This window comes from Dromiciops gliroides, chromosome 4 (genome assembly GCF_019393635.1).
Source record: "Dromiciops gliroides isolate mDroGli1 chromosome 4, mDroGli1.pri, whole genome shotgun sequence".
Classification (NCBI taxonomy): domain Eukaryota; kingdom Metazoa; phylum Chordata; class Mammalia; order Microbiotheria; family Microbiotheriidae; genus Dromiciops; species Dromiciops gliroides.
In genome coordinates this window covers 223011103-223038802 of record NC_057864.1, presented here as the reverse complement: position 1 = coordinate 223038802, position 27700 = coordinate 223011103, and the positions used below count along the sequence as shown (strand labels likewise).

At 34.2% G+C, this 27700-nt stretch overlaps 1 protein-coding gene across 2 annotated transcripts in view; it reads left to right on the top strand.

Annotated features, from left to right (window-relative positions):
- Positions 1 to 26577, top strand: part of MFSD11 (major facilitator superfamily domain containing 11) — a 30897-nt gene extending 4320 nt beyond the window's left edge. For both annotated transcript variants that reach the window (XM_044002832.1, XM_044002830.1), the window contains 10 exons: positions 131 to 210; positions 334 to 430; positions 2839 to 2897; positions 3439 to 3583; positions 6629 to 6669; positions 9944 to 10009; positions 11008 to 11133; positions 22551 to 22725; positions 23993 to 24128; positions 24735 to 26577. In XM_044002832.1, coding sequence (XP_043858767.1) covers positions 131 to 210; positions 334 to 430; positions 2839 to 2897; positions 3439 to 3583; positions 6629 to 6669; positions 9944 to 10009; positions 11008 to 11133; positions 22551 to 22725; positions 23993 to 24128; positions 24735 to 24899 — 1090 coding nt within the window. In that variant the 3' untranslated portion in view covers positions 24900 to 26577. The remainder of the gene's footprint in view (positions 1 to 130; positions 211 to 333; positions 431 to 2838; positions 2898 to 3438; positions 3584 to 6628; positions 6670 to 9943; positions 10010 to 11007; positions 11134 to 22550; positions 22726 to 23992; positions 24129 to 24734) is intronic.
- The last annotated feature ends 1123 nt before the right edge of the window (positions 26578 to 27700 follow it).

Below are 27700 nucleotides of genomic sequence, written 5' to 3'. Positions count from 1 at the left end.
TTAGAAACCTGAAGACATCTTAGAACTTACATTTTAGAGGAAGGAGAAGACTCAAATTGATTCTTGGAGGGCATTATTGGCATATTTTGTGTATTACTTGAAGATAATAAATTGACCTGTTATATTTTAGCATATACATTGCCGTTTTTATCCAGCCTTTCACATGGTCCTTCTACACAGCATCTGTTTTCATTGGGATTGCAGCTGCTGGTAAGCATAGCTTTGTTTTGCTGCTCTACATTTTTCTGGGGCTTATCAGTAGGTATCATTTGTTTTTAAAATTAAGTGACTTAATCTCTCTCTCTCTTTTATTAACTTTGGTTTGCCTTTTAGTACTTTGGACAGCACAAGGAAATTGCCTTACAATAAATTCAGATGAAAATACTATTGGAAGAAACAGTGGAATTTTCTGGGCACTCCTGCAGTCCAGGTAGAATTTATTTATTTTTTTAGAATTGTATTTTTTCCCCCCAAATTACATGTAAAACCAATTTTTAACGTTGATTTTTAAAACTTTGTGTTCCAAATTCTCTTCCTCCCTCTCTCTTCCTCCCTCTCTTCCCACCCCTCCCCCCCTTAAGAACGCAAGCAATTCAATGTAAGGTATTTATGTGTAGTCATGCAAAACATTTCCACATTAGTCAGGTTGTGAAAGAAAACAGATAAAAAAAAAAACTTAAGAAAAAGGAACTAAAAAAAATTATCCATCAGTCTGTATTCAGACACCATCAGTTCTTTCTCTGGAGATGGATCACATTTTTCATAAGTCCTTCACAGTTGTCTTGGATCATTGTGTTGATGAAAATAGCTAACTCATTCACAGCTAATCATCTTACAATATTGCCATTACTTTGTATACAGTACATCTCATTTTGCATCAGCTCATGTAAGTCTTTCCAGGTTTTTCTGAGGGCATCCTGCTCATCATTTCTTATAGCACAATAGTGTTCCATCATAATATCATCCCACAATTTCTTCAGCCATTCCCCAATTGATGGGCATCTCCTCAATTTTGAATTCAACTTTTTGGTTTTTATCTCTTTTTGGATACCAACCTAGTAGTGGTATTACTCGGTCAAAGAGTAGATGTGGTTTTATAGCTGTTTGACCATACATAGTTCCAAATTGCTCCACAGAATGTTTGATTCAGTGTACAACTTCACCAAGACTGCATTAAAATCTCATTTTCTCCATATCCCCTACAACATTTGTCATTTTCCTCTGCTGTCCTATTGTCCAATCCAGTAGGTATGAGATAGTACCCCCGAATTGTTTTGACCAGTCCAGGTAGAATTCTTATATGAAGTCTTTTTCCTTTGATAATTCCATTCAACTCAACAAACTCATTACTTTGTTATTCAGTGTTTACTCAATTTCCACATCAGTTGATTTTATTAAGTTTCTAGATATGTGTAGCATTATGCTCAAGATTATAGAATGAGTTAGAATATGCAGCCTGTACCTCCAAGAAGTCACAGGTGCAATCACAAAGAAAAAAAATTATAACTATATAAAAGCATAAGATGAATTATGTCAACCAAATAAAAAAGCATCACGTGGTCATGCTCTTGTTATGTTTTGGTAATTCATATGACTATAAATACAAATGTTGCATCAGTTGGTATTTATTAAACACCTACTAGGTGCCAGGCACTATACTGAGGCACTGAGAATACAAAGAAAAGCAAAAATAGTTTCTGTCCTCAAGTAGTTTTTGTCTAATAGGAGGAAACCACACGTAAACAACTATGTGCAAACAAGATATACACAGTATAAATTGGGGACAGACTCTGAGGGAAGGCCTTGAGATTAAGGAGGACCAGGAAAGGCTCCTTGCAGAAGATAGGTTTTGTCTGAAACTTGAAGTTTGCCAGAGAAGCCAGAAGGTAGTGATTTGAATAGAGAGAATTCCAGGCATAGGAGAAAGTTATTAAAAATGCCTGGAATCTGGAGGTGCAATAAGGAACAGCAATGAGGCCACTGTCATTGGATCAAAGAATGTGTAGTGAGAAGTATAAAAAGACTGGAATGGCAGGAAGGGGCCAGGTTATGAAACACTTTAAAGGCCAAATAGGATTTTACATTTCATTCTGGAAGCAACAGGGAGCTAATGAAGTTTATAGACTAGGGAGCTGACACAATCAGGCTTATACTTTCATAGCTGAGTAGAAGAGGGACTGAAGTGGAGAGAGACTTGAAGTAGGGAGGCCAACAAGAAGGCCATTACAATAGTCTAATAATGGTGTGATAGAGAACCTAGACCAGGATGGTAGAAGTATTATAGGAGAGAATGAGGCATAGGACTTTGGCAATAGATGGGGTGAGAGAAAGTATTAAGAGTCCAGGATGACATCCAAATTTAGAGGTTATGTGACTGGAAATTAATACAGAATGAATCCCAAATTTCCCAGGTCAGAATGCCAAATGAAATACATGTTTAAAATAAGAGAAGAGTAATTTCTCCATAGATTCTTGTAATTCAGGAACTTGTTCCCAAATTGTCTTGTTACAAAGTTCTAGTAAATCACATGATTCAGAATGAGTTTACTTTTCTTTGAAAGGCTATTGTGAATCAGGTCACTATCACATGACAGATTGTGTTCCATTTGTAGGGACAGCATATTATTTCAGATCTCAGTTGTGAATTAAAATTTTCCAAGCATGGAATGAAGGGGGGGGGTGTCATCCTCTTTCATAATTATTACTCTTAGTGTTAGTAGAAAGACTTGGGAAAAAAAACCTCATACTTTTTTTTTTGTCTAAAAATACCTGAATTCACTTTTGAACAGTCTGTAAATAGTAATTTAATTTATCCCCCTCACCTTCTTTTCCTCCCAGCATGTTTTTTGGAAATCTTTATATTTATTTGGCTTGGCAAGGAAAAACTCAAATATCAGGTTGGTATTATTTACCTTGTTTTTAATATATTGTGTAGGGTCCAGTGATATCTATTATTTGTTACTTCAGGCATTGCTATAATAAAATTTGGGCTTCTAGATTATCATTTTCATATTCTGAGATTTTAACAACCTTAAACCAGCAACTTATGTTTCCTGTAGAGTTGATTGCCATGCTTCAAATACTACTAAAGACTTTAAAGTCATCTCTGCAGTTTTGTTGTGGGTTGAGGATTATGCCAGAAATACTTGATACTTAATCAAGAAAAAAATCTCTGTACTTTGTTTCTTTTAAATATTTTTACATTGCTCTGTAATGACAAAATATTATTTTCTTTTTGTATGCTCATTCCTTTGGCACATTACTATATCTGAAACATAAAGGCAAGAGTAGAATTGACATTTTACTTTTTATCCAAAGTTCATCAGGTTTTATTGATATTTAGCAAGTATTTTGATAATCTAATGTCTTAACTGTTGTTAGCTTCTGTGGAAAAATTACTGATTTATATAATTAACACTGACTACCTTTTTTCTTCAGAGAATGACCGAAGAACAGTTTTTATTGCTCTGACGGTGATTAGCCTTGTGGGGACAGTTCTTTTCTTTCTCATTAGGAAACCAGACCCTGATAATGTATTGGGAGATGATGAGTCCTCTGATAATGAGAGTCTGGAAGTCAACATGTAAGAACTTTGGAAATTAACTTTTTTTATTTTTCAAAGGCTGCGTATATGTTGTCCAGGGATCACTAACCAAGCTAGACGGTCCCAATAGTTGGAGGAAAGATAAAAAGAAAGTAAGAAAAAAGGAAGAAGAAAAGGGTGGAATGGAAATAGAAGAGGAAGTGTTACATAAATGAACTGATAGGTTCTGATCTTGGCTTTGAGACTTGGGCAAGTTGCTTTAACCATTTTGGGGTGTCGCTTTCCTAAGCTCTATAGTAAATCCTCCAGTTGTTGCTTTAAGGACACTTAAAGTATATCTAAGGGATAATGCTTGATTTTCTTTGAATTGGATGAATTAATTTCGTTTATCAAGTGCTTGGTACATTCAAGGAACTGTGCTAGATTCTAGATTATATTGTATAGGCTTAAATTTTTCTAGCAAAATTTCAGATGAAAATGTTATTTTATGTTGTTTATTGAAAGTAATAAGGGGCAGCTAGGTGGTGCAGTGGATAGAGCACCGGCCCTAGATTCAGGAGGACCTGAGTTTAAATGCGGCCTTGGACACTTGACACTAGCTGTGTGACCCTGGACGAGTCACTTAATCCTCATTGCCCTGAAAAAGAAAAAAAATGAATAGTTCCTGGACTTTAAAAGTCTATATTTGGAGAAGCAAAAACAAAAATCATTTGGACCATTATATTTTTATTTTTTTGTAAAATAACAAACTGAAAAGTATGTCAGATAACTCTCAGCCACTAAAAGACTTAAAATTTTTGTTTGTCTTTAAAGCAGTTCATTTTAGTCCAAGAGAGTTACCTGAAGCATTTAATTTTTCTTTAACTATGAGTTGGTTAGAGATTGAAAAAGTACATGAAGAGTTCATGTAAAATATTTTTAAAAGTATAAATTTCTTTTAAATATATTTCAGTATTTTTAATGTCCTCAACATAAACGAGTAAAAATAAATAGGATGAAAGATAGGATATCATAACTGTAGTAAATACTCTTTTGTCAGATGGTTGAGGCAGTGTTGGATAGTGGAAAGGGCATTGGATGTGAACTCTAGTTTTATCTCTACCACTAACTAATCATAATTCATATTTTTATATCATTTCGTAGTTTGCAAAGCACTTTTTTTACAACCATTTAAGGTATAGGCATAGAGGAAGCTGGGTACAAATACAAGTAAGCATTATCCCCATATCCTTGGAAATTGAACATAAGGCATTTGGAGTTAAAATTTGTAATATTTTCAAGCAGACAAAATTCCCCACCAAAAATTGAGCAAGAATTCAAGAGTTTAGGTAACAGTCTAAGAGTAGCATCCTAGAAAATTGTTTTCCTAAAACTGTTAAGTCCTTTGACTACCCCTTTTAAGGATTCTCCTTTCCACTTAGTCAGAAGTGAACTTAGGAACTGTTTTTCTCAATTGAAATTTTAGACTTTTTGCTTTTCATTGTATGATCATTACTGTAATCACTTCAGAGAAAAGTCTTTTCTTAGTTTATCTGCAGAGAGGAGTTTGGGAGTAGGTTAAAAACTAGAGAGGGCCCTTTGATAAGAATGATGTAAAAAGATTTCAGAATAGCGTGTTTTTTTGAATTGATAGTTAAAGAAAAACTGATAATATTTTTCATTCAGATTAGTCCAAAGACTTTAGACTATACCCTTAGAGAAATGGGGAATTAAATTTAATGTACTTCTACACTATGAATTCTTCAGTCGTGGAATTTCTTGATAAATGGAATTTCAGGAAGTAATTGGTAACCAAGTTCCAGTTAATTTGAACATATTTGAAAGGTGGTAGATTTTAGACCAATTTTGTTTTATTTCTCTTTTATAAGACTAAAAGATCAGAACTTCAGGTTGGATCCTAATCAAAGATCAAATTAGTTAGTACTTAGATTTGTGCAGCAGTAAAAATTTTTCTATAAAAACGTCAAACTGACTTTTAAAGTTACAAGTCAAGTGTGTTGACTTACTTGGATTGTTCGGATGTAGAAGATGAGGTATGAATTTTAAAAAACTTCATAGTGCTGTGATAAATTATTAGTCACATGAATGAATAGCAACTTTTTTTGTGTTCCTCTGTCCTTAATTTGATAAGATATAAAAGATGTCAATAATCAGAACTCTATTTATTGAATGTAGTTTATAGATTGAGAGTACTATTTTCCTTAACTGGAATTTATTAGTTGGAGCTAGGATTCTTAGAGTACCTTATCAGAGATATAAAGTCCATGGATAGCAAACATAGCAAAAGATTGAATTATAATTGCCTTCATGGCAGCTACAGTTTCCTTGTTGAAAAGGGAGGCTTTCCTCTTTATTAAATTAATATGCTTTTTTATTAGCATAAGGGAAACAATAAGATAGTGAAAAGAGCATTCACTGGCTTTGGAATAACAGGACCTAGGTCAAATCTTGGCTCCAACACTATCTTTGTGTCCCTAGGCTAAGTCACTTACTCCCTTTGGGCCACAGTTAACTCATCTCTAAAATGAAGGGTTGAACTAAATGACTTCTGAGATTCCCTTTGTCATATTAAGTAAACTGGAATTCTAGTTAGGTGCTTCTTTTTTGAGCTTGCTAAAGTAGGCTTTATTGGTATAGTGATGAAAGGAATTAATTTTTTTACCTTTTCATTAAAGAATAAAGAATTTCATTCTCCATACAGAGAATGTTGTATATATAAAAATTTTTGAAAGGTAGTGAAAAAAATAAATCATTTTCATTAATTAAAAATAACTGCCTTTTTATGGGTTATAGTTGACTAAGATCTAAATGAAAATTAGCAGAAAGCTAACTTTATGTGAATCATATTTTTTTTCAGAAGATTGAAGACCTAAGTTTATGAAGCATAGCATATGTTTTTGACTAAAACAGAAACATGGGCCTTCATGATAAAACCTAAAACAAGGAACATTGAAGGCTACCAGAGATGTTTTCCAAGCCACTTAATACTTGGAATCTACAATTGTTTCAATGCTATATTGAAACATGATGTATTTTCTTTTTTCTCCTTGAAGACTAAAAAGAAAATCTTTTTTATTTAACTAGGTCTATCCAGAACAACATGACAAAGGCAGTAGATGCATTTAGTAAGTATTCTGTACATCTGAAATTAATATAGCAAATTCCTTCTTCCATAATTGACTTGTTTTGATACCCTTATACAACTTTCACTTTTCCACTCATGTTATTCAGAAATCTGCTAGCTCGTTATCACAAAACATTTATGAAATTTGTGTGTTATCACAAAACATTTATGAAATTTGTGTTAGGGTACAAGCTTTTTTATTATGTGTATCTCTTAGTTTGGTGGGATGGAGAGGATGATTTAATTGTGGTGATCACTTTTTGGTCTTTTGACTAAGATCAAAAGAGTGGGTCAATAAATGGTGTTATAAAAGAGCTCTCCCGAAAGTCAGTGTGCAGTGTAGTAAGAGGTCAGGTAATAGACATTTATTAATTACCTACTATGTGCTAGACACCATGCTATGTGCTTGAGATACCAAGAAAGGAAAAAGGCTGTTCTCAAGGACTCATAGTCTAACAGAGGAATCAACAGGTTATCCTGTATATACAAGAAAATGAGGAGAGGGAGAGCATTACAGTCATCGGAGATAGCCAGGGAAAATGTCCAGTCAGGAGAAAGTGTCTTGTTTGAGGAACAATGAGGTGGCCAGTATCACTGGATCACAGGGTATATAGGAGTGGAAGATGAACAAAAGACTGGAAAAGTGGAGAGAGGGGAGCAGATCATTAAGGTCTTAAGCAAAACTGAGGATTTCATATTTGATCCTGGAGGTGATAGGCAGCCTTTATATTTGGTGTGGGGTGGGGGAGATGACATGGACAAACCTGCACTTTAGAAAGATGAACAACGTAATGCAGAGAACTCTAAATTTTTACCCAGAAGACCATGAGTTCCTGTCCAAGATCTGATACTTTGCAGTGTTCATTTAAACTTCTTCAATCTATTTCCTAATCTATAAAATGAAACTTTAAAGTTTTTTGATGTTGTTGATGTACATACAGTAAATCATAATCAGTAAAGATTGAAATCACCTATACTGCTGGTAAAAATTCTCTGAGTTGTGAACCAAAAAATTTATTACCTCGTAGTCAAATTGCAAGTGCACAATTCTGAATTTAGCTAGGTTGGACCTTTAGTGACTCAGATGCATACTTGGAGACTTTTTTAACTTGTTAAGACTTAACCAAATACTATACTCCACTGTCAATTCCTTTGGGAACCTAGAATCATCTACATACCTGTTAGGCATTGGAATAGGACATTTGTGGAAGTTTGTGAGGAACAAATGATGTGATTTGGATAAAAGATTTCTGGAATGATACAGCTCTTTAGTCGTTGTATGCCATTAACAGTGTATTTGTGATCAGTTTGACCAAATATACACAGATTTCAGCCATCCTATAAGAACTACAGATCACCCTCGCATAGTACCTGAAAAGAAAGTTCAAATACATTTCTAATTATTTTTGAAAAGTAAAATGTAGGGGCAGCTAGGTGGCACAGTGGATAGTGCACCGACCCTGGAGTCAGGAGTACCTGAGTTCAAATCTGGCCTCAGACACTTGACACTTACTAGCTGTATGACCCTGGGCAAGTCACTTCACCCCAATTGCCTCAAAAAAAAAAAAGAAAGAAAGAAAAGTAAAATGTATTTTATAGAGATTTAAATTGTAGTGAGTGAAATTGATTATGTTCTGGGAATATGTGTTTACTTGATTTAACATTCATCAGTCTTCTCTGTTTATTCAAAAAGCCATTCAAACCTATTCATTAGAATATGGTTACTATCGGGGACAGCTAGGTGGCATAGTGGATAAAGCACTGGCCCTGGATTCAAGAGTACCTGAGGTCAAATCCAGCCTCAGATACTTGCCACTTACTAGCTGTGTGACCCTGGGCAAGTCACTTAACCCTCATTGCCCTGCAAAAAAAAAGGGGGAAAAAAAGAATATGGTTACTATTCATTAGAATATATAATTCTGACTTTGAAGAAGTATTCTTCCTTACAACCAAACTTTAACTAAATAATTTATTTATTCATCTTTTGAACTAGAGCTATATTTTGCAAAAATGTTGTTAACTTATTTCATATCTGTAGTATCTAAGTGTAATAATGTTCATTAAAACTAGAATACAGCAATATACCTTTACTTGTTTGTGCCACAATAAACATTTTCCACAAAAGAATTTCTCTAATACAAATGTTTATAGGAACTAGCAAACTAAACATCAGACCTTTTTCCAGAAATAATTGTTGAGTGAATTCAATATAATATAAATCAGGTTTATATTAGGAGTTTATAGATGGGATTTTGATGAATGTTCTATGTGTCATGCTTGTAGCTATACCTTTTTCCTCATTTCTGGAACTTTGGTAGTTGAGCATAATGTAAATTGGGCCATGTCACTCAAATGGTAGCATATGAGGGGTATTGAAAAGCCTAACAGGTTGCTCACCACTTTATAGTATGATATGAGGAGTACTGAAAGACCCAACAAAGTTTCCTCATTGACCTTATATACCTCAACATGTCCAATTAAAATTTTTTTTTTCTGTTCTAACACACGTTTGAGACTACATCAGAAGCGCAAAAAAAATTTGAGGTAACCACAATAATATGCTAATGTATAATCCAAAAAGTATGAGGGTTGACACATTTATTATATATATACATACACATACATACACATACATACATATATATATATATATATATATATATATATATATACATACACATACATACATACATATATATATATTTTTTTTAAGTGAGGCAATTGGGGTTAAGTGACTTGCCCGAGGTCACACAGCTAGTAAGTGTTAAGTGTCTGAGGCCGGATTTGAACTCAGGTACTCCTGACTCCAGGGCCGGTACTCTATCCACTGTGCTACCTGGCTGCCCCTATAATATATATTTTTTGTTTTGTTTTGTTTTGTTTTGTTTTGCAGGGCAATGGGGGTTAAGTGCCTTCCCAGGGTCACACAGCTAGTAAGTGTCAAGTGTCTGAGGGTGGATTTGAATTCAGGTCCTCCTGACTCCAGGGCCGGTGCTTTATCCACTGCTCCACCTAGCTGCCCCCCTATAATATATTTTTTACTTAATCCTGGTCCATAAATTGAATGAGTCTTCCCTTGGTATGGTTCCAGTATTCCAGTATACTGATTACGGTAAAATGAGTTCCTGAATATTGCAGGCCCATAATTTCTTCCTAAGATGTTTATCTGCTGCCATTGTGTACAGTCTCAATCTTTTGTTCTGGTTAAGGAAATTTCTTATGAGAACTTTTGTTGAGCTAATATAAGTCTGATCTAATGTCTCTTTTATTTATAGAAAAATCTCTTACATTATGTGTCACCAAAGAAATCCTGTTTCTCAGTGTTACAACTGCCTATACAGGTAAGGAATTAATGAAAGAGATGGTAAATATCTAATGATTCTAGGGCAGTATTGTGACACTATAGAGATAGAGCTTCAGAAATAAATCTTTATGTTTTGAAATGGGTGAATGCAATAATTCACTGTGTAATGAGATATGTAAAGAATGACTTAAGAGGAATCTGGAGCAACAATCCTTTTATAGACATGATAATTTAACAACATGCTGGTTATTTTGCCTTCAAGAGCTCCAAAGGTAGAAACTTGTCTTTAGAGAAATTAGAAACAAAAATACGACCTTTTAAAATTCAGTGTTACAATGTTATAACCTAGGAGAAAATTCTGTTTTCATACTGGTTTAAGTATGAACTTATTTTGGTTTTGACCAGTATTTTTTAAAATTGTGTTTAGTTTAGAACGTGTTGTACCTCCAAACTAAAGTATTTAGCATTATTTTTCTAATTTTGTCATTTTCCTTGCTAAGAAAGGTTACTCATGAGAAAGTTGAACATTTTTAATTTTCATCACCCATTTATAGTAACTATAGCATAAGCTATGTACACTGCTTACTCCCAAAAGAAAACTAAGAAGTTAGTCTTGATAATATTCTTATACAGTTGAATAATTTAATTTTATCTTAAGATTCATACAGATGCCATTTTGTAGCTGTTTTTCGCTACATTTGTAGCACATCAGAATTGTAGATTGAATGGAAAAAACACTCCTCAGCTGCAGATTAATAATTTAATTTAAATATTATTTATCTTAAGCATCCTTAAGCAGTCAGTCTGTCATTAAGTGCCTACTGTGTGTTAAGCACTGTTCTAGGTGCTGGAGATATAAAGGCAAATAACCAAACAATTCCTTTTCAAGCAGCTTCTAATGTTCTATGAGAACTATGAGATTTTTGGAGTGTGGATGTGTCTTTTTAATGATGCTTTTAGACATAGAGAATACATATGTGATAAGAGGGAAATTATGATGCTATAATTAATTAAAAATTTTTTTTTTCTCTAAAGGCTTGGAATTAACCTTCTTCTCTGGTGTATATGGAACCTGTATTGGTGCTGTAAATCAGTTTGGCACAGAAGAAAAAAGCCTTATTGGACTTTCTGGCATTTTCATCGGCATTGGAGAAATTTTAGGTTAGAAATAATTTTCACTTATCTCTCCAGTTTTGTGAGGTTTGTTGTAGAATTTTCATATGATTCTCTATTTTTCATGCCCTTCAATTTCTCCTCTTATTTACTTGAACTCTGTACTACTGGTTATTACCATCATCTTAGAATAAATAAATCAAGCAAGTTAGACCAAATCAGTCAGAAATAAAATTATCAAAAAAAATACATAACATTTCCCAAAATTTCATCTCAAAAGGTAAATTCTTATATTTTACCTTTCTAGAGGTACTATTAATTTTAATATCTGTTTATTGTAATGCCTTTATAGAGCCTAAAACTGTTTTACACTTAGGTATACAAGTCTAATTGATAAGTATATAATGAAAAACTTGCTTCCTTGTTAACTGACAAGTCTGAAGTTTCATGACTCAAATGTTAGGGCCAAATGAGAGAAACATGTTATCATAGAAACAGCATCAGATTTGATTCAAGGGGACCAGAGTTTGAGTCTAATTAATGCTACTTCCCATATTTAAATGACATTGGCCAAGTCACTTAAGTTTGTGGCCCTCAGTTTCCTCCTCTAAAATGAGGAAGAGCAACTGGAATGAAGGACAAATCCAACTCTAAATCCCATGATCCTAAATAGTTTTATAACAACTTATTTCTATTTACTTTTTCATGAAGAGGCCTTTTTTCTCCATTTAATAAGATCGGGAATTTCAAATTCCTTCCTCATTTTTGTATTTGAAGTCTTCTAGTATTGCTTCCATATAATAAAATTTCATTTTCAATTCATATTCAACTAAAGCATTTTCCTTACAGCTCATTAAGGTAGGTGTGCATATACTTTTATCTACATTTTATGTTTGAGAAAACTAAGGCTCAGAAAGGTCCTTTACTTGTGATCACACACAAGGAAATGTCTTAAGATACAAGCAAGTGGCTGCTAGGTGGTGCAGTGGAGAGACCACAGGAGTCAGAGGACCTGAATTTAAATCTGGCCTCAGGCACTAGCTTTGTGACCCTGGGCAAGTCATATAAGTGATGTCTGCCTCAATCTCATCAGATGTAAAATGGGGATAATAATGTACTCACCTCTCAGGTTTGTTATGAGAATCAAATGAGATATTATTTGTAAAGCACAATGCCTGGCACAAAGTAAGTGATTAATAAATGCTCGTTCCCTTTCCCCTTAAGATATATGTACATGTCTTAAAGATAAAATTTAGTGTCATCCCTCCTGACTGCCAGTCTAGTCGTTTGACCTCTCTATATTTGAACCGTATTGATTTGTAGAGGATTTAAAGGAAGTATTAGACAGAATATCCCTATCCCTGATGAGCTCACAATTTCATAGGGGAAAAAAGCACACAAAGTAATAATTTTTTTTTGGGGGGGGGACATTGGGGGTTAAGTGACTTGCCCAGGGTCACACAGCTAGTAAGTGTCAAGTGTCTGAAGCCAGATTTGAACTCAGGTACTCCTGACTCCAGGGCCGGTGCTTTATCCACTGCGCCACCTAGCTGCCCCCCAATAAATTATTTTTAATGGTACAAAGCAACATGAAAATGAATAGAAAAGAAGTGATATATGTTGGACTAGCAGTTGAGAAATTTGGAGCTCTAGTCATCAACATCTAGTCATTAACATCTCCAGACTTCAATTTTGTTCTTATTTATAGGAGGGAAATAGCTAAACTGTCAAAACATACTATAGTATAAAGAGTAGGAATATTTGGAGTCTGAGGAATTGAGGTCAAATCCCTTCTTTGCCACTCTGTGACTTTAGGCAAGATATTCCTTCACCCCATCCATCCCCTCTATTCAATTTCCTCATCTGTAAAATATTGGTGTTGGACTCGGTAATCTCTTTGTCTCTTCCCAGTTTTAATCTATGCTCCTTTGATCTTTAAAACCTCTTCTGGATCTAAAATTACCTGATAATTGGACTCTACTTAATCATACCTGGGTAGTATATTTATTTTAACCCGACTTAATGTATATATATTGATTTTAAAATAAAAATTAGCCAAAATGAATAAAGTTCTACTTTACGTTTTATTTTAAAATTCTTTATTCTGATGTTAAATATAAAAAAGTATTTAAATGCACACATGAGACACAAAATAGGATTTTTGTGAAATCATGAATCTCCATTTCATACTACTTACTTTTTCAAAACAGTCCATAATAAATTTTACATGTTGCTTTCAAAACTTTTCCTGCTTGTGCTTACTTCTTTTCTGTGCATTTTTCTTTTTTGTGTTTAGTTACTTTTATTTTTGAACTAATAATTATTTTTTATTAATCTGTCCTTTCCTCTAGCCTCTTCTTCCACTGAGCAAATAAAAAAGCCCAAACAAATCCTTCAATACATATCTATATAGTCCTACAAAACAAGTTTCATATTAGCAGTGTCTAAAAATTTATCTCTTTCTGCATTTTAAGCTCATTACCTCTCTGTCAGAATGTGTCATATTTCATCTTCATCTTTTTGGATTCAAAGTTTATCATTGTATTAATCAGAATTCTAAAATCTTTCAAAGATGTTTTTCTCTATAACAGTTAACATTGTATAAATTGTTCTAGTTCTACTTGCTTTGTTCTGTATCAGTTCATAAAAGTCTTCCTAGTTTTCTCTGAAATTGACCATTTCATCTACTTCTTAGAGCATAACATTCATATATTATAATTTGTTTAGCCATTCTTCCTTAGCTTCCAATTTTGGGCTGTCACAAAAAGAGCTGACATAAATAAATTGATTTATATAGATCCTTTTCCATTTTCTTTTATTTCTTTGGGATGTAGGCTTAGTATTGGTATATCTGGGTCAAAGGCAAGGGTGTGCTGGTAAATGTCTAATAATCTGTTCTCCAGAAAACAATGTGTGTACAACACACTTTTAAGTTTATTCTACACTATTGACATTTTCTCCATCACTTTCTTAAGCTTAGACAATCAATAAAACAATAAATTAAGCCCTGATTTATAGCAGTTTGCTCATTTCAAAAGCATAGTATGCATATTTGGTAACTTTCTGGGCATAGTTGCAAAATTATCTCCAGAATGACTGGACCACTTCACAGCTCCACCAACAATACACAAGCGTACCTATTTTCCCATAGTACCCCCAACATTTGTCATTTTCCTCTTTTTAAAAATCTTTATCAGTCTGATAATGAATTTGCTTTAATTTGCATTTTTCTAATTAGTAATTATGTAGAACATTTTTTCATATGATTATTGATAGCTTTCATTTCTTCCTTTCAAAATGCCTTTTCTATTCTTTGACCATTTCTTTGTTGGGGAATGGCTCTTAATCTTATGTATTTGAATCAGTTCCTTATGTTTCAGTGCCTCTTTTTGGAGCATCTCTTTTGCTACCCAGTTCAAAACTGAAAGAAAAACAAAGGAAAAAATAACAAATAAGCATAATGAAGCAAAATAAATCCATACCATAGTCGTGTCTCCTTCTGCACCTCTGTTTTAGGAGATAGAAATATGCTTTTTTACAGGTCCTCTGCAGATATGGTTGACTTTGATTAGTTTTTCAGTTGTTTTTCTTTTCAGAGTTGCTGACCTTTTATAAATTGAACTCCTAGTTCTACTCACCACATTATATTCCAGTCCTACTACCCAGGATTCTTTGAAATTATTTCTGTCATCTTTTCTTCATCCTTCTCATGATCCAACTTCTCTATCATCTTACTAGGCTTTAATACAGTAATCACTGCACTAATACGATAAATATTCCATTACATTTATGTAACACAGTCTATTAATCCATTCTCCCAGTTGTCTTAGAGGCAAGCTTTCTTTCTCCTCCCTTCAAGATCAGGAATTTGGGGGGATTTTTTGGTGACTATTCCCTCCCTAGTATGATCTTTCTTCTCAGCCCTTTTCCCTGTTTCCCTATTGAATGATTTTTCTATAGTCCATACGTGTGTGTTCAACCCTTCTTTGTCTATTTCAGATAAAAGTTAAGATTCATCTGATGTCCATTTCCCTAACACCTTCCTCTGTTTATGTATTCTTAAATAGTCCAGTTAGAGAACTAGCAAGCTCTGCTTTCTTCCTCTTTTCCATACTTCTGTATTTCTTTTATCTTTGCTTCTGCTTCTTTCTTCACATTTTCCCAACAGAACCAATCCACCCCCAGGATCTCTGTTTTTCTTATTTATCTCCTACAGTATTCTTTAAAGATATTATGGTTCTGATGGAACACTCTTTTCTTCTTCCTTATTAAAATGTTATCAAAGTCCTCTATTCCATTAAATCCCCCCACCCGACCCAATGGTATTATTTTAAGGTATGGTACTCTTGACTGTATGCCTATATCTTTTACCTTTTGGAATATTGTATTCCAAGTTCTTCTTTCATTTCTAGGAGAAGCTTCAAGGATTTAGATGATCCTGACTATGGTTTTTGTATTTGAGATCCATTTTCCATGATATGGAAGCTTCTGAGTTTTATATCTGCCACTCCAGAGATTTTCTCTTTTAGAGATCCTTTTTGCAAGTGATCAGTGGATTTTTTTTTTATTATCTTTACTGTGCCTTCTGGTTCTAATAGATTTTGGAAAGTGTAATAGATTTTCATTTATTATTTCTTGAAATAGCATCCAGGCCTTTTTTTTTTAATATCATGGTTTTCAGGGAGTCCAGTGATTCTTCTTACATTTCTTCACTCTAGAGCTTTTATTTCATTTTTTAAATCTTTTCCTTCATTTCTTTTATATATTCATACAGTCTTTGGGAAAAGTTCATTTTTTTCCCTTTGTTTCTCTGTTTATAGTTTTTGCAGAATTATTCCCTCCATATACATGTCTCTATTTGTTTGTGTTTATACTGCTGTGCATTTGGGTGAGGTGTGGTCTTGCCTTGGGTCCCCTGAGTTCTGACCTCCACTTTTTGGAATTAGGCCTCCACTTCAAGGTTCAGAAGGCTAGGTCTTCAGGCCCTTTATGGCATATCATGACAACGTGGCTTTTTCTAATATTTCTTGTTGCCTTATTGAATAATTGAATTCTGTTTACTGCATGCTGTTTTTCAGTGTCCACTAGTTGGGTAAGGTTTTTCATCTTCAGTTCTAAGCTATTCACTCACTTTCCAAGTGTTTTTATTTCATACTTTTATCTCTTTCACTTCTTCCTTAATTTTTTCTCCCTTAATCCTCGAATCCTCAGAACCAATTCATTTTCCCCCTGGTGTCTACTAATAAATATTGTAGAATTTTTTTTTAATGTTGTACTCTTCTGTTAAGACTATTTTAATCCATAGGATTCCATCGTATTAGAAGTTTTCTTCTGTTGATTCATGTTTTCAGGCCTGGTTCCTGGATGGAACTTTGTGCCAGATTGTGCTTTATACTACAATCTTGGGTGGAGTGGCTATATCTAGAGCCTATCTCCCACTGCAGTCCTAGAATTGGATATTCTATTATTATGTGTTGGGTCTATGTCCTGCTCTCATTACAATCCAAATACAGCAACTTTTATGCAGTTTTGGATGATGTGGCCGGATTAGTTCCATATCCCATATAATAGTCCCTTGCTAGGAAGCTCTGGGACTTGGAATTGAACCTGGAGTGGGTACCAGGTACCCACTACTGCTACAATCTGGGAATTTGGCTCTTCTGACACACATTCTTGATCAGAAGTTCAAATTGGCTTTGCCCTGTTTTCTGATGTCGTTCTAACCAGGAGCTCAAGCTGGATTTAAGTGCTTGTTCCTCCAAATGGCATGTCTGTGGGGTTCCAGCCAGGTGCATCCTTATTCTGGATGAAAGAATTCACTAGCATCGCCCTTTAATTTTGTTGAATTTTTATTTCACATAGCACTCTTCATTGTTTCACAACCTTAGTGTCATTCTCGATTCCTTACTTGTACCTACCCCACATATCCAAGCTATTGTCAGATCTTGTCATTCACACTCACTGTCTGTTATATACATACCCTTCTCTTCACTCACAGCCACAGCCCAGTCTCCAGCTTGCTTAACTACTTGTCTCGACTATTATAATAGCCTTCTCATTGATCTTCTGCTTCAAATCTCTCATCATCTCCAACCTATTCTCCATTCGGCTAACAATGATTTTCTTAAAGTATAAATCAATCTGACCATATCAACACCCTCCTCCAATTAAATAAATTTCACTGTCTCACTTTTACTTATAGGATCAAATATAAATTCTTTTGTTTGGTATATAACTGGCCTATTCCTACCTTTCGAGGCTTCTTGCACCTTACATCCCTCCATGTATCCTATGATGCAGCTACAGTGACTTACATAATGTTCTATCTCTAGACTATGGGCTTTTGCAACTGACTTAAGCATTTAATAAACCTTTTTTGACCAAATGGCTCTTTTTCAAGGAAGCTGAGTTTGTCTAGAAACTGATGGTTTTTAGACTATCTATAAACATGAACTTAGCTATTACTACCCAAAATGTGAGATTTTTGTCCAGTGACCATAGTCATATACTGGAGGAATCAAATTGTATCAATCCTGATATTCTTGCTATAAACAAAACTATAAAATGGAAGGATGAACAACAGGTTTCCTTGGAGAGGCAAATAAAGGAGTAGGCAAAGTTGATTTTGCTATTTACCTTAAGGCAACAAGAAATATTTTATGTGATCATCTCATGTTGCGGTACTCATGATATTTTCATAAAGCCCAGTGTAAAAATAAATGCAGTCAGTATATGCCATCTATTGTAGAAGATATAGAGGTAGAGAAATTCTAGAGAACCTTAGTAAGATTTTCCAAATTAAGTTAATTTTTACCTTAATACTTAGTGGCTTCAGTGCAAAGATGGATATAGATGAGGAAGATAGAAAATGTTATTAAATATAGTTCAAGAGTAAGGAAAATGAGAAAGACCAAGGACTCAAAATGCACAGAAATAGCTATACCTCAGTAGTACATTCTTTGTGAAAAGAGTTGGAAGGCTCTGGACATGGTGAGTAGCTAGTCAACTAGTATTTATTAAGCATCTACTATGTGCCAGGCCTGTGCTTAAGTCCTGAGGCTACAGAGAAAGACAAAAACAAGTCACTACTCTCAGGGAGTTCACAGTCAAATGAGGAGACAACATGCTCATAACTATGAGCAAATCTTTGGTAAATTGGAGTGAATTTGCAGAGGGAAAGCCCTAAAATTAAAGAGGATGGGGAAGGGTTTCTTCCAAAAGTAGGACTTTAGCTAAGACTTGAAGGAAACTAGAGAAGCTGGGAAGGAGAGATGTGGAAGGAGAGAATCCAGGGGGGGGTGCATGGGGGTCAGCCAGTGAAAATACAAGGATAGAGTATGATGCACAATGAAAGCAAACCAGTGTCACTGGATCAAAGAGTAAAGTGGAGGGGACTAAAGTATAAGACTTGAATGGTATGAAAAAACCTGGTTGTATGGGGCTTTAAAAGCCAAACAGAAGAATTTATCCTGGATGTAATAGGGAGCCACTAGAGTTTATTGAATGTGGGGTGGGGAGGGGTAGGGTCATCTGATAAGAATTGCACTTTAATAAGATAAATTTGAGCACAGAATAATATTAGAAAAATATAAAATTGGTCATCTTTTAACAGATAGAAAATAACTCATATTGATGTTATTGTTATCATTCCTGAGTCGGTTTTTTGTGTACAGGCAGATCACCAACTTAGTAGAAAGGAAATCTAAATGAATATAAGCTAGAAGAAAAATTATTGGGGCAGCTAGGTAGTACAATGGTAAGAATGCCAGGCCTGGAGTCAAGAAGACCTGAGTTCAAATTTGGCCTCAGACATTTACTAGCTGTGTGACCCTGGGCAAGTCACTTAATGCTATTTGCCTCAGCTTCTCACCTGTAAAATGAGCTGGAGAAGCAAATGGCAAACCAGTCCAGAATCTCGCCCCCCCCAAAAAAAACCCCAAAAGGGGTCACAGAGTTAGACACAACTGAAATGGCTAAACAACAAAAACAAAGATCAAAAGACAAAAACATGAAATATTTAAACAAGTTATTGACACTAAAAAAGTGGATGGAGGAAATAACATCAAAAACTGAAACATTCAGAAGTTCAGCTAATGTAAATTAGTTATTGCAATGAGACAAAAAGAGCCTAATAACCTAAACACCTTAGTGTCCTCAAAGAATTGAAGGATAGAGCTAACAGGCTGACAGCAGACAAACAAAAGATGGAAAAAGTCTACAAAAGTTTCTATAACCAGCTCTTTTCACTATCAAGGATCATAAAGGCACTTTTTAAACTCATTAGTATCATAACCACTGAGTTGCTTTTATAAAGGAAATGGAAACGACACTAAAGAAAGCAAAGATGGTGACATGTTTTTGAGCAACAGATTCTCAACATATCCAAAGCAGAAGAAATCTGAGACCTTTTATTTTTTTAAAGTAAATGACTGATGTACATCAATAATTATTGACTTACATGTCTTTTTCTTATGTATATAAATTTTTTGTTATTATAATCTAAATACTGAGGGCATCCTTGAGGGTATTAGAAGAGAATAGGCTTTCACAAATCATTTCCCACAATAAGCAGCATCTTTTCCAGTACGTAATTAATTTGCTGAAAGATGTAGAGAATGTAAGATTCTGTTGTCCTTATTTATTGACTATAAAAAGTCAATTCCGTAGAGCAAAATCTTTCCTCGAGGAACTTCCAATTAGATGTTTTCCGCTGCTTGTGTTAAAATTATATTGGGGGCAGGGGCAGCTAGGTGGCGCAGTGGATAAAGCACCAACCCTGGATTCAGGAGGACCCGAGTTCAAAGCCGGCCTCAGACACATAACACTTACTAGCTGTGTGACCCTGGGCAAGTCACTTAACCCTCACTGCCCCACAAAATCCAAAAACAAAACAAAAAAGTTATAAAATTATATTGTATTCCTTAAAAGATAGAATAAAGGTGTTTGCTGACCCTCTGATCAATAACAACCCAGGAATAAGACACAGGGATGTATGCTAACCAGTTTTCATCACTGTTACAGAGGAAGACCAGCATACAGTCCAGATTGAGGAGGGATTCTCTAAAGATGATAAGGTCCATCACATTCTGCTATTTACCATTAGCATAATGTCATAAATCATTCATATATATATATATATATCATAAATCATATATATGTAAAAATGATATGCCATGACATATCATAACATTGTAAAAAACAAGATTCGTAGTCACCGTCAAGAGTTTGGTCTAATTATCCAAAAGGAAAAACCCAGTATTTGAAGGATGTTTGTTATCCAGATTATGGTGTGCAATTGAATAGATAATCTATAGAGCTTATCTATAATTTTGTGTGTGCTTATGTGCATATATCTGATTGCCAAAAACAGATGAGTTGGGTCAAGAACTGAAGAGTGGTCTTTGGGAAAAGGCAGAGTTCTTTTAGTCTTCTCCTCAAAATAGACCAAGGTCTTTTTATTTTTCATTATTAGGATTCTTCTGGTATATGTCTGGTATATGAGTCATTGAATGCTATAGTTTATGAAGAACTGAAATTGAGGCTCACCCAAACAGGTGTGACCAGGTTGTAAGGCATTACAAGCCAGGAATTATGAAAAAGTAATGTAAAAGGAGTTAAAGAAATGTATGAGGAAAAAAGGGGGGGGGGGCTAATGATGTGCCAGATATTAGTATCTTTGTAATGTGAACAGAAGCAAAAGTACCCAGAATGTTGAGTTGATCCTTTGTGGCAGATTTATTTATAAGAATCCATGATAGGTAAGTGTGTTTGGGTTACAATCTGCCTCAATGGCAGTAATTCCCACATAAGCATTTCCAATCCATTTAAATATTGAGTATTTGGAACAAGTTTGCTAAAATAAAGTCATTACTTTTTAGTTCCAGCCCATATGTTAGAAGAGTCCTATATTATCAGCCTTGGTCTCCCTTGGAAACAAGTCCAACTTGTTTAGAAATAGGTGAAAACAACTATTTCTCCTTGGATTCTAAATGGGATTCTACCTTATTACACTGAATGCTATTAAAGCAATTTCTTACATCTTCTAGTTTTTGGAGTCTGTAGTAATAATCTAGTAATGTTTGAAGCATTATGAGTGGCTTACATTCTTTGTGTAGCATTCTGTAGCAGAAAGAGCACTCTGCAATTAATCAAAAGATTTTAGTTGTTAATAATAGTGTTTCATAATGTTTTCATATCCACTTTTTAATTTTATCCTCAAAGCATGTCTGTGATGTAAGTAGGGCAGTTATCACTCCCATTTTACAGAAGAGAAAACCTCATTTTTAAAATATAGATAAGTGACTTGCCCAGCATCATACTTCTAATAAGTATAGTGGAGCCAGATCTAGAACCCAGACCTTGAGAATATTGGTCTTTCCATTCATTGGATGAATTGCAGCAAATCGCTTTTTTAAATGGTTAAAGCAAAGGTTAATTCAGATTTATTTCCTATTTCACTGAGATTTAACAAGGATCATTTTGAATAATAGGTATAAAACTTCTTTAAAAACCCATACAAAAACTAAAATGTATGAGGTGATAGTGTAGTGTATATATATATATAGTTAAAGTGGGGCTCCAAAGAGAAACTGGGAAGGAAAAGGAGTCAGGGATCTGATTTGGAATTGTATGATTCATAAACCATTTAATTGAGATTAGAATAAAAAATTGATACAGAATTTGGCTAAAGTAATTCCCCTTGTTCATGTTTGTTGTGAGTTGTAGGTTGAGTACAATGATTCATACATGACTTGTACTAGAAAACCGCATAATACAAGGCTTTTTAACCTTTTTTTCACGTTCTTTTTTGATAATCAGGTGTATGGATCACTTCAGAGAATAATGTTTTCCAGTATATAAAATAAAATGCATAGGATTAGAAGAAAAAGCAGTTATATTGAAGTAAAGATGTAATTTTTTTCCCATCCAAGTCCAAGGACCTCCTGAAATCTTTACACAAATACCTTATTTAAGAGAAAGAGCACTGGACTAGAAGCCCACTTGTCAGGAATGTAGCAAGGATTTTTGTTTGAATTGGTCTAGGTTGCTTCTGAAATTCTTTGATCCTGAAAAACAAAGCCTGGATTATATCTAGTCCCAGTTCTGCCACTCACTTTCTATTTGACAGTAGACAAAACACTGGGCTGCATTTCCTGGTGTAAAAATAAAAGGATTGAACTACAGCTATATCATCATTGCAGTACTTTCTAGCCCCAAGATACTGTCTCTGTGGTCCTATCCAGCTCTAAAATATGATGACCCAATGACCTCTTATGTTTTCCCTCATTGATAGGAGTCTGCCTATAAATGCTGTATTGCATTCAGATTATAAACAGGTAAGTTAAGTGCCTTTTCCTCTCCAAAACACTGTTAACATTTTGATCATTATTATAATTGTCCATGTAATGAAGTGTTGAATTTCTCAACTTTCAGTGAACAATAATAAATGTTTCTTGACTTTGTAGGTGGAAGTCTCTTTGGCTTATTAAGCAAGAACAGTCGTTTGGGCAGGAACCCAGTTGTGCTGTTGGGCATTTTTGTGCATTTTGTAGCTTTTTATTTAATTTTTCTTAACATTCCCAGTGATGCCCCAGTTGCTCCTATTGAAGGAACTGATAGCAATGCTTATATCAATTCAAGGTATAGTAACTATCTTGCCTATAACTCTCTTAGTGACTAACTTGGGAGGAGGAGAAGGTCACACATATACCTTAAAAAACTGTTCTATCTACATAAAGACAGCTGTTAAATATCTGTTGGTAGAGTTGGAGCTTGCAAATTGGAATCCTACAGATAATCCCAAAATTATTTCTCTAGTTTGTTGATTTTGGCCTCTCCTACTAAGTCTTTTAGTTTAGACAAAAGAAAAAAGAAAAGTGAACCATAAATTAACAATAACAATAGTTGGCATCTATGTGATGCTTTTCCACTTTGGTTTTTGTTTGTTTTTTGGTGAGGCAGTTGGGGTTAAGTAACTTGCCCAAGGTCACACAACTAGTAAGTGTCAAGTGTCTGAGGCTGTATTTGAACTCAGGTCCTCCTGACTCCAGGGCTGGTGCTCTATCCACTGTGCCACCTAGCTGCTCCTGCTTTACCACTTATAAAACATTTCACATAGGTTATTTCATTTCAATCCTTACAACAGTCCTTTAAGGTACTGCAGACATTATAATCCCCCTTTTATACAGATGAGGGGTTATACAGCTAAGATGTTAAGTGACTTGACCAGTATCACTAAGCTAATAAATGTTAGTTGGGATTTTAATCCAGGTGTTCTGGTATCAAATCTAGTCTTCTTTCACAATAGCTACCCTTCTGAATAGACACTGGAATTATTGAAAGTTGTTTTTTTTTAGTTTGTCAGGAGATTGTCCTTTCAATGGAAAATCCTTTTAAAATTCTGGTGTATAGGTAATATCAGTCTTCAAACACATGCTGACAAAAGATATAGAGGCTTTCTCTGAAAAACAGAAATTATCCTGGAGTGGGTCATGATGAGAAAAAAAGCATGGCACAGTAGATGAAGGACAAGTGGGTTAAAGTCCTGCCACTGATACATTCTTGCTGCGTGACTACTGGCAAATCACTTAACTTCAATACTTCAGAAAACCTTCTAACACTAAGTTAAAGATTAGTTGCTGATTTGGATCTATCTTCCCCACTCTTTCCCTACCACACCAAAAAAAAAAAAAAAAAGGCATCATGACTCCTAAAACTTTCAGGAGTAAAGTTTCCCAGAGTTTGAAAACAAGTTACTATAGAATTTTATGTTTTTCCAATTCTGTTATTTTTTTCCACTTAGTTTGTATTTAGCACTTATATTGTAATGCTTTTACTTTCTCTTAAATGCCTCTAGTAAATACTCATGATACTTATATAAAAATATTCTTGAATTTTTTTCGTTCAGCAAAGAGATTGCCCTACTTTGCAGCTTTCTGTTGGGTCTTGGAGACAGCTGCTTTAACACCCAACTAATTAGCATTTTGGGTTTCCTTTATTCAGAAGATAGTGCACCTGCCTTTGCAATATTCAAGTTTGTTCAGGTAATGTCATGCTCCTTAAAATGTATTTAAAGTGGCAGGGTTTTTTTGCTATGTATTCGGAATTTGTGTTATCTTGTATTGGTGGGTTGGTTTTTATTAAAAATGGGTATATTTTTTTAATGTCAAGGTTAGCCTTTCAAAGAATATTTGATTAGAAGTAGGTGATTAGTGTAGCTTTCATGGTCTCATTTCTGTGTATGTGTTTATACACACACGTATATACACACATGACAAATGCATGTGTGTATAAAATCTTTTCTCTGAAGAGATATTGGCCTGCTTGTCTTCCAGGGCTTATAAGGGGAGTTTTCTCTTTGTTACCATAGTCCATTCTTCCAGAGAATGGAATTTATCATACTACATGTACTGTGTTTTAGCCCTCTTTTTATGTACAAAATGCAATTTTAACAGCTGGGATCAGAGCTTATGTGAATATTAGCAGAGGTAAGCAAGGACATGTGTGATGTTAGGGAAATAACTAACCCTTCAACATCTATCAGACTGTTAGAATAGATAACATTTAGATGGGAAAGGAAATGGGGTCATTTATTGAAATTGTAGGAATATTTTTATATCATCTGTGGGTTTTTTTCTGTGATCTTTCAGTCCATCTGTGCAGCAGTGGCATTTTTCTATAGCAACTACCTTCTACTTCATTGGCAACTTCTGGTCATGGTGATATTTGGCTTTTTTGGAACTCTTTCCTTCTTCACTGTGGAATGGGAAGCAGCTGATTTTGTAGCTCGAGGCTCGGAGTACAGAAGCATTTGATCTCACGTTTAAAGCATTTTTGTTTAAAAAACTTGGCAAAGTGGGAAGAAATTCATGGTTGCAGAATTTTGGATGAAGAAGCCACAGTCAACTTAAACAGTATAATGGATGGTGTCAACCAGTATGGAAAAAAGGACTCTCAGCCAAAGTTGGTCAAGTTTACAGACGTAGGATATTTAAAGGATGAAATAATGAGACATTATTTGAACAGTTTTTGTTGGATATAATTCTATTTCACTCTTATAGTTGGGTTATAAAATATTAATATTGTTCCTCTCACTCCTGTTCTTATTTGAGGATCCATCTTAGCTGTTGAATTTGTATCTTTTAAAGATTCCTGCTGTGCATGGAGTATGTTTTTTTATTATGCAGTATTGAAAAATAGCTATAACATATGGCCATATGTATGTAAAAATTAAATTTAAAGTTTATGGGACAGGCTCAAATGTAAATCTCAACTTTCAAAAGCTTTATACTTTAACTTCTATTAAACATTTTGCTCACTAATCCCTTTTTCAAATTACAGTTTATAGTTGAGGCTTAACTTTAAAAATCAAAGCAAAGGAAAATTATTACAAAGTTACAGATTGTAAGGAGGCTTTAAAAAATGTTAAGCTAAGTGATATAATGAACAAAAACATAGCAGCTAAGCTAGAAGCTTGCCTATAGTTCTCCTGGAAGATGTTATACAAAATGTCCATTATGTGCTAGTAAAATTAGTCCTCTAGTCCTAGATTGCCATGGTCAATGAGAAAAATAACTTATTCAAAATTATTCCTTATTTTCTTCAATTAAAATGGCAGCGATGTCCACAGGTCTTTGAGAGAGTAATTTCAATATTGAGGGAGGTGCTTAAGTGGAAATCTTAACTGTCTCCCCATATTTATTTTTAAATAGAATATTTAATGTTCAGATTGATAATTTTTATTGTGAAGTTATCAGCCACAGGCAGGAAGGCAGAGGTGGGGAAAACCTGCATTTAATTAGGATTTAAAATTCAAATATTTTAAAGTATGTACTATATTTAAGGCACTAGTAAACACTAGAATCAGGAAAATTGATTTAAAAGTACTGAATTATCCCTTTTTTGCTATATTAATAAGTCTGTAAAAGTCTCTATGGCCTCTTACTGGATTAGATTAAGTACAATTAACAAACATAAAGGATGTTAATAATTGCTAAGTGCAGTTTCAGAGGTAGCATGAAATAAGATACACTGACCATGTTGTTATTTACCTAGGTCTTAAAGTTATCTATAATTAAGATAAAAAATGTCTCCAATATATTTCCTCAGACCACTTAATGTCCCAGACCTTTCCCTTGTCCTTTTGTTTCCAGTGATTCTTCACAGCTCTAGAATAAAAATGCTGAGTAGCATTTTTATGAAATTTGGGGGAATATGATTCAACCAAGATATTATAGTATTCCATCATCATCTATAGATTGCTAGTAGTGTTGTTAAGAAAGGAATAAAAGTGAAGGTATTTAACTGAATTTATTAGAAACTTGAGTTTTCCCTGACTGCCATTGATGTAATTTTGTACTTAGTTTTCAAATCTGTAAATGAGGATAGTGACCTTAAAGATTTGCACAATGGATCTTTGGATGAGAGGTGGGGATTACTACTATTTAAATTTTAGTTAAATATGAAGTATGGTTAATAAAGTATTGAAAAAGCTTTTCACTGTGTGGCTTTATAGAATCTGTCTCATCACAGTCTCATTCAGACTATGATTTGATCTTCCTATAATATTTTTGTGAGTATCATGTGAATTCATTTTAATGTTTCAAATTTAATATATGTATATTAAACTTTTTATTGACGTTTTTGTTGTCTTTCTTTAGAGTACCTCATACCCAAAAGTATAGGATATTTTCAACCTTAGCGTTAAATTTTCTTAAGATTTACTTTCTCTGGGTACTTTTTTTTTTTTTTGGTGAGGCAGTTGGGGTTAAGTGACTTGCCCATGGTCATATAGTTATTAAGTGTCAAATGTCTGAGGCTGGATTTTGGACTCAGGTCCTCCTGAATCCAGGGCCGGTGCTTTATCCACTGTGCCACCTAGCTGCCCATTTGTTTTTATCTTTGGTAGTTTCTCTTAGAGTAATGTAGATTGAAAACCTTTGTAATGAAAGTAGTTCTGGATTTAGTCTTGAAAGGTTCAAGAATTACCAAACAGTCTGTTAACTGTTTCCTCCAAACCATAATTCCTGGTGTTGTTCCATTGTAATTTAAGGGACTGCTTCTAGATCAAGGATTGTTAACTAGAGATTCTTTTTACTCTCTAACTTTTTTTAAAATTCTGATAACTTTGGATATAATGTTTCCTTTGTAATTTTATGTAATTTATTTTATGCATTTGAAAACATTCTGAGAAGATCCATAGGCTTTACCAGACTACCAAAGGGTTCCATTACACAAAAAAAGTTTTAGAAAGCCCTTTTCTAGATGAATAAATGGACTCAGGGTTAGGGATAGTTTAGAAAATATTGCTGAGTGAACATCTAATTTTTCAAAATTTTGCGGTATTCTTTTTCCCTTCCTTGCTAAGACTGCCTTCTAATACCAGTCTTACATTTGTGTTGTTTCTTGATTCCAAGAAGTGCTTTTCAATCAGATTTTATGCAAGTTTATCATACAATTTAAGTTATAAAACTAAAGAAGGAATTGTTTTTCCAGCATGGAAGAAAATATTTAGATAACATATTTTAAAGAAGTTGAAATCTAAATTATGATTTTAATATTCTTGAAGTTTTTCAAACAAGGATGATCAATTGTACAGTAATGATAAATGTACTAG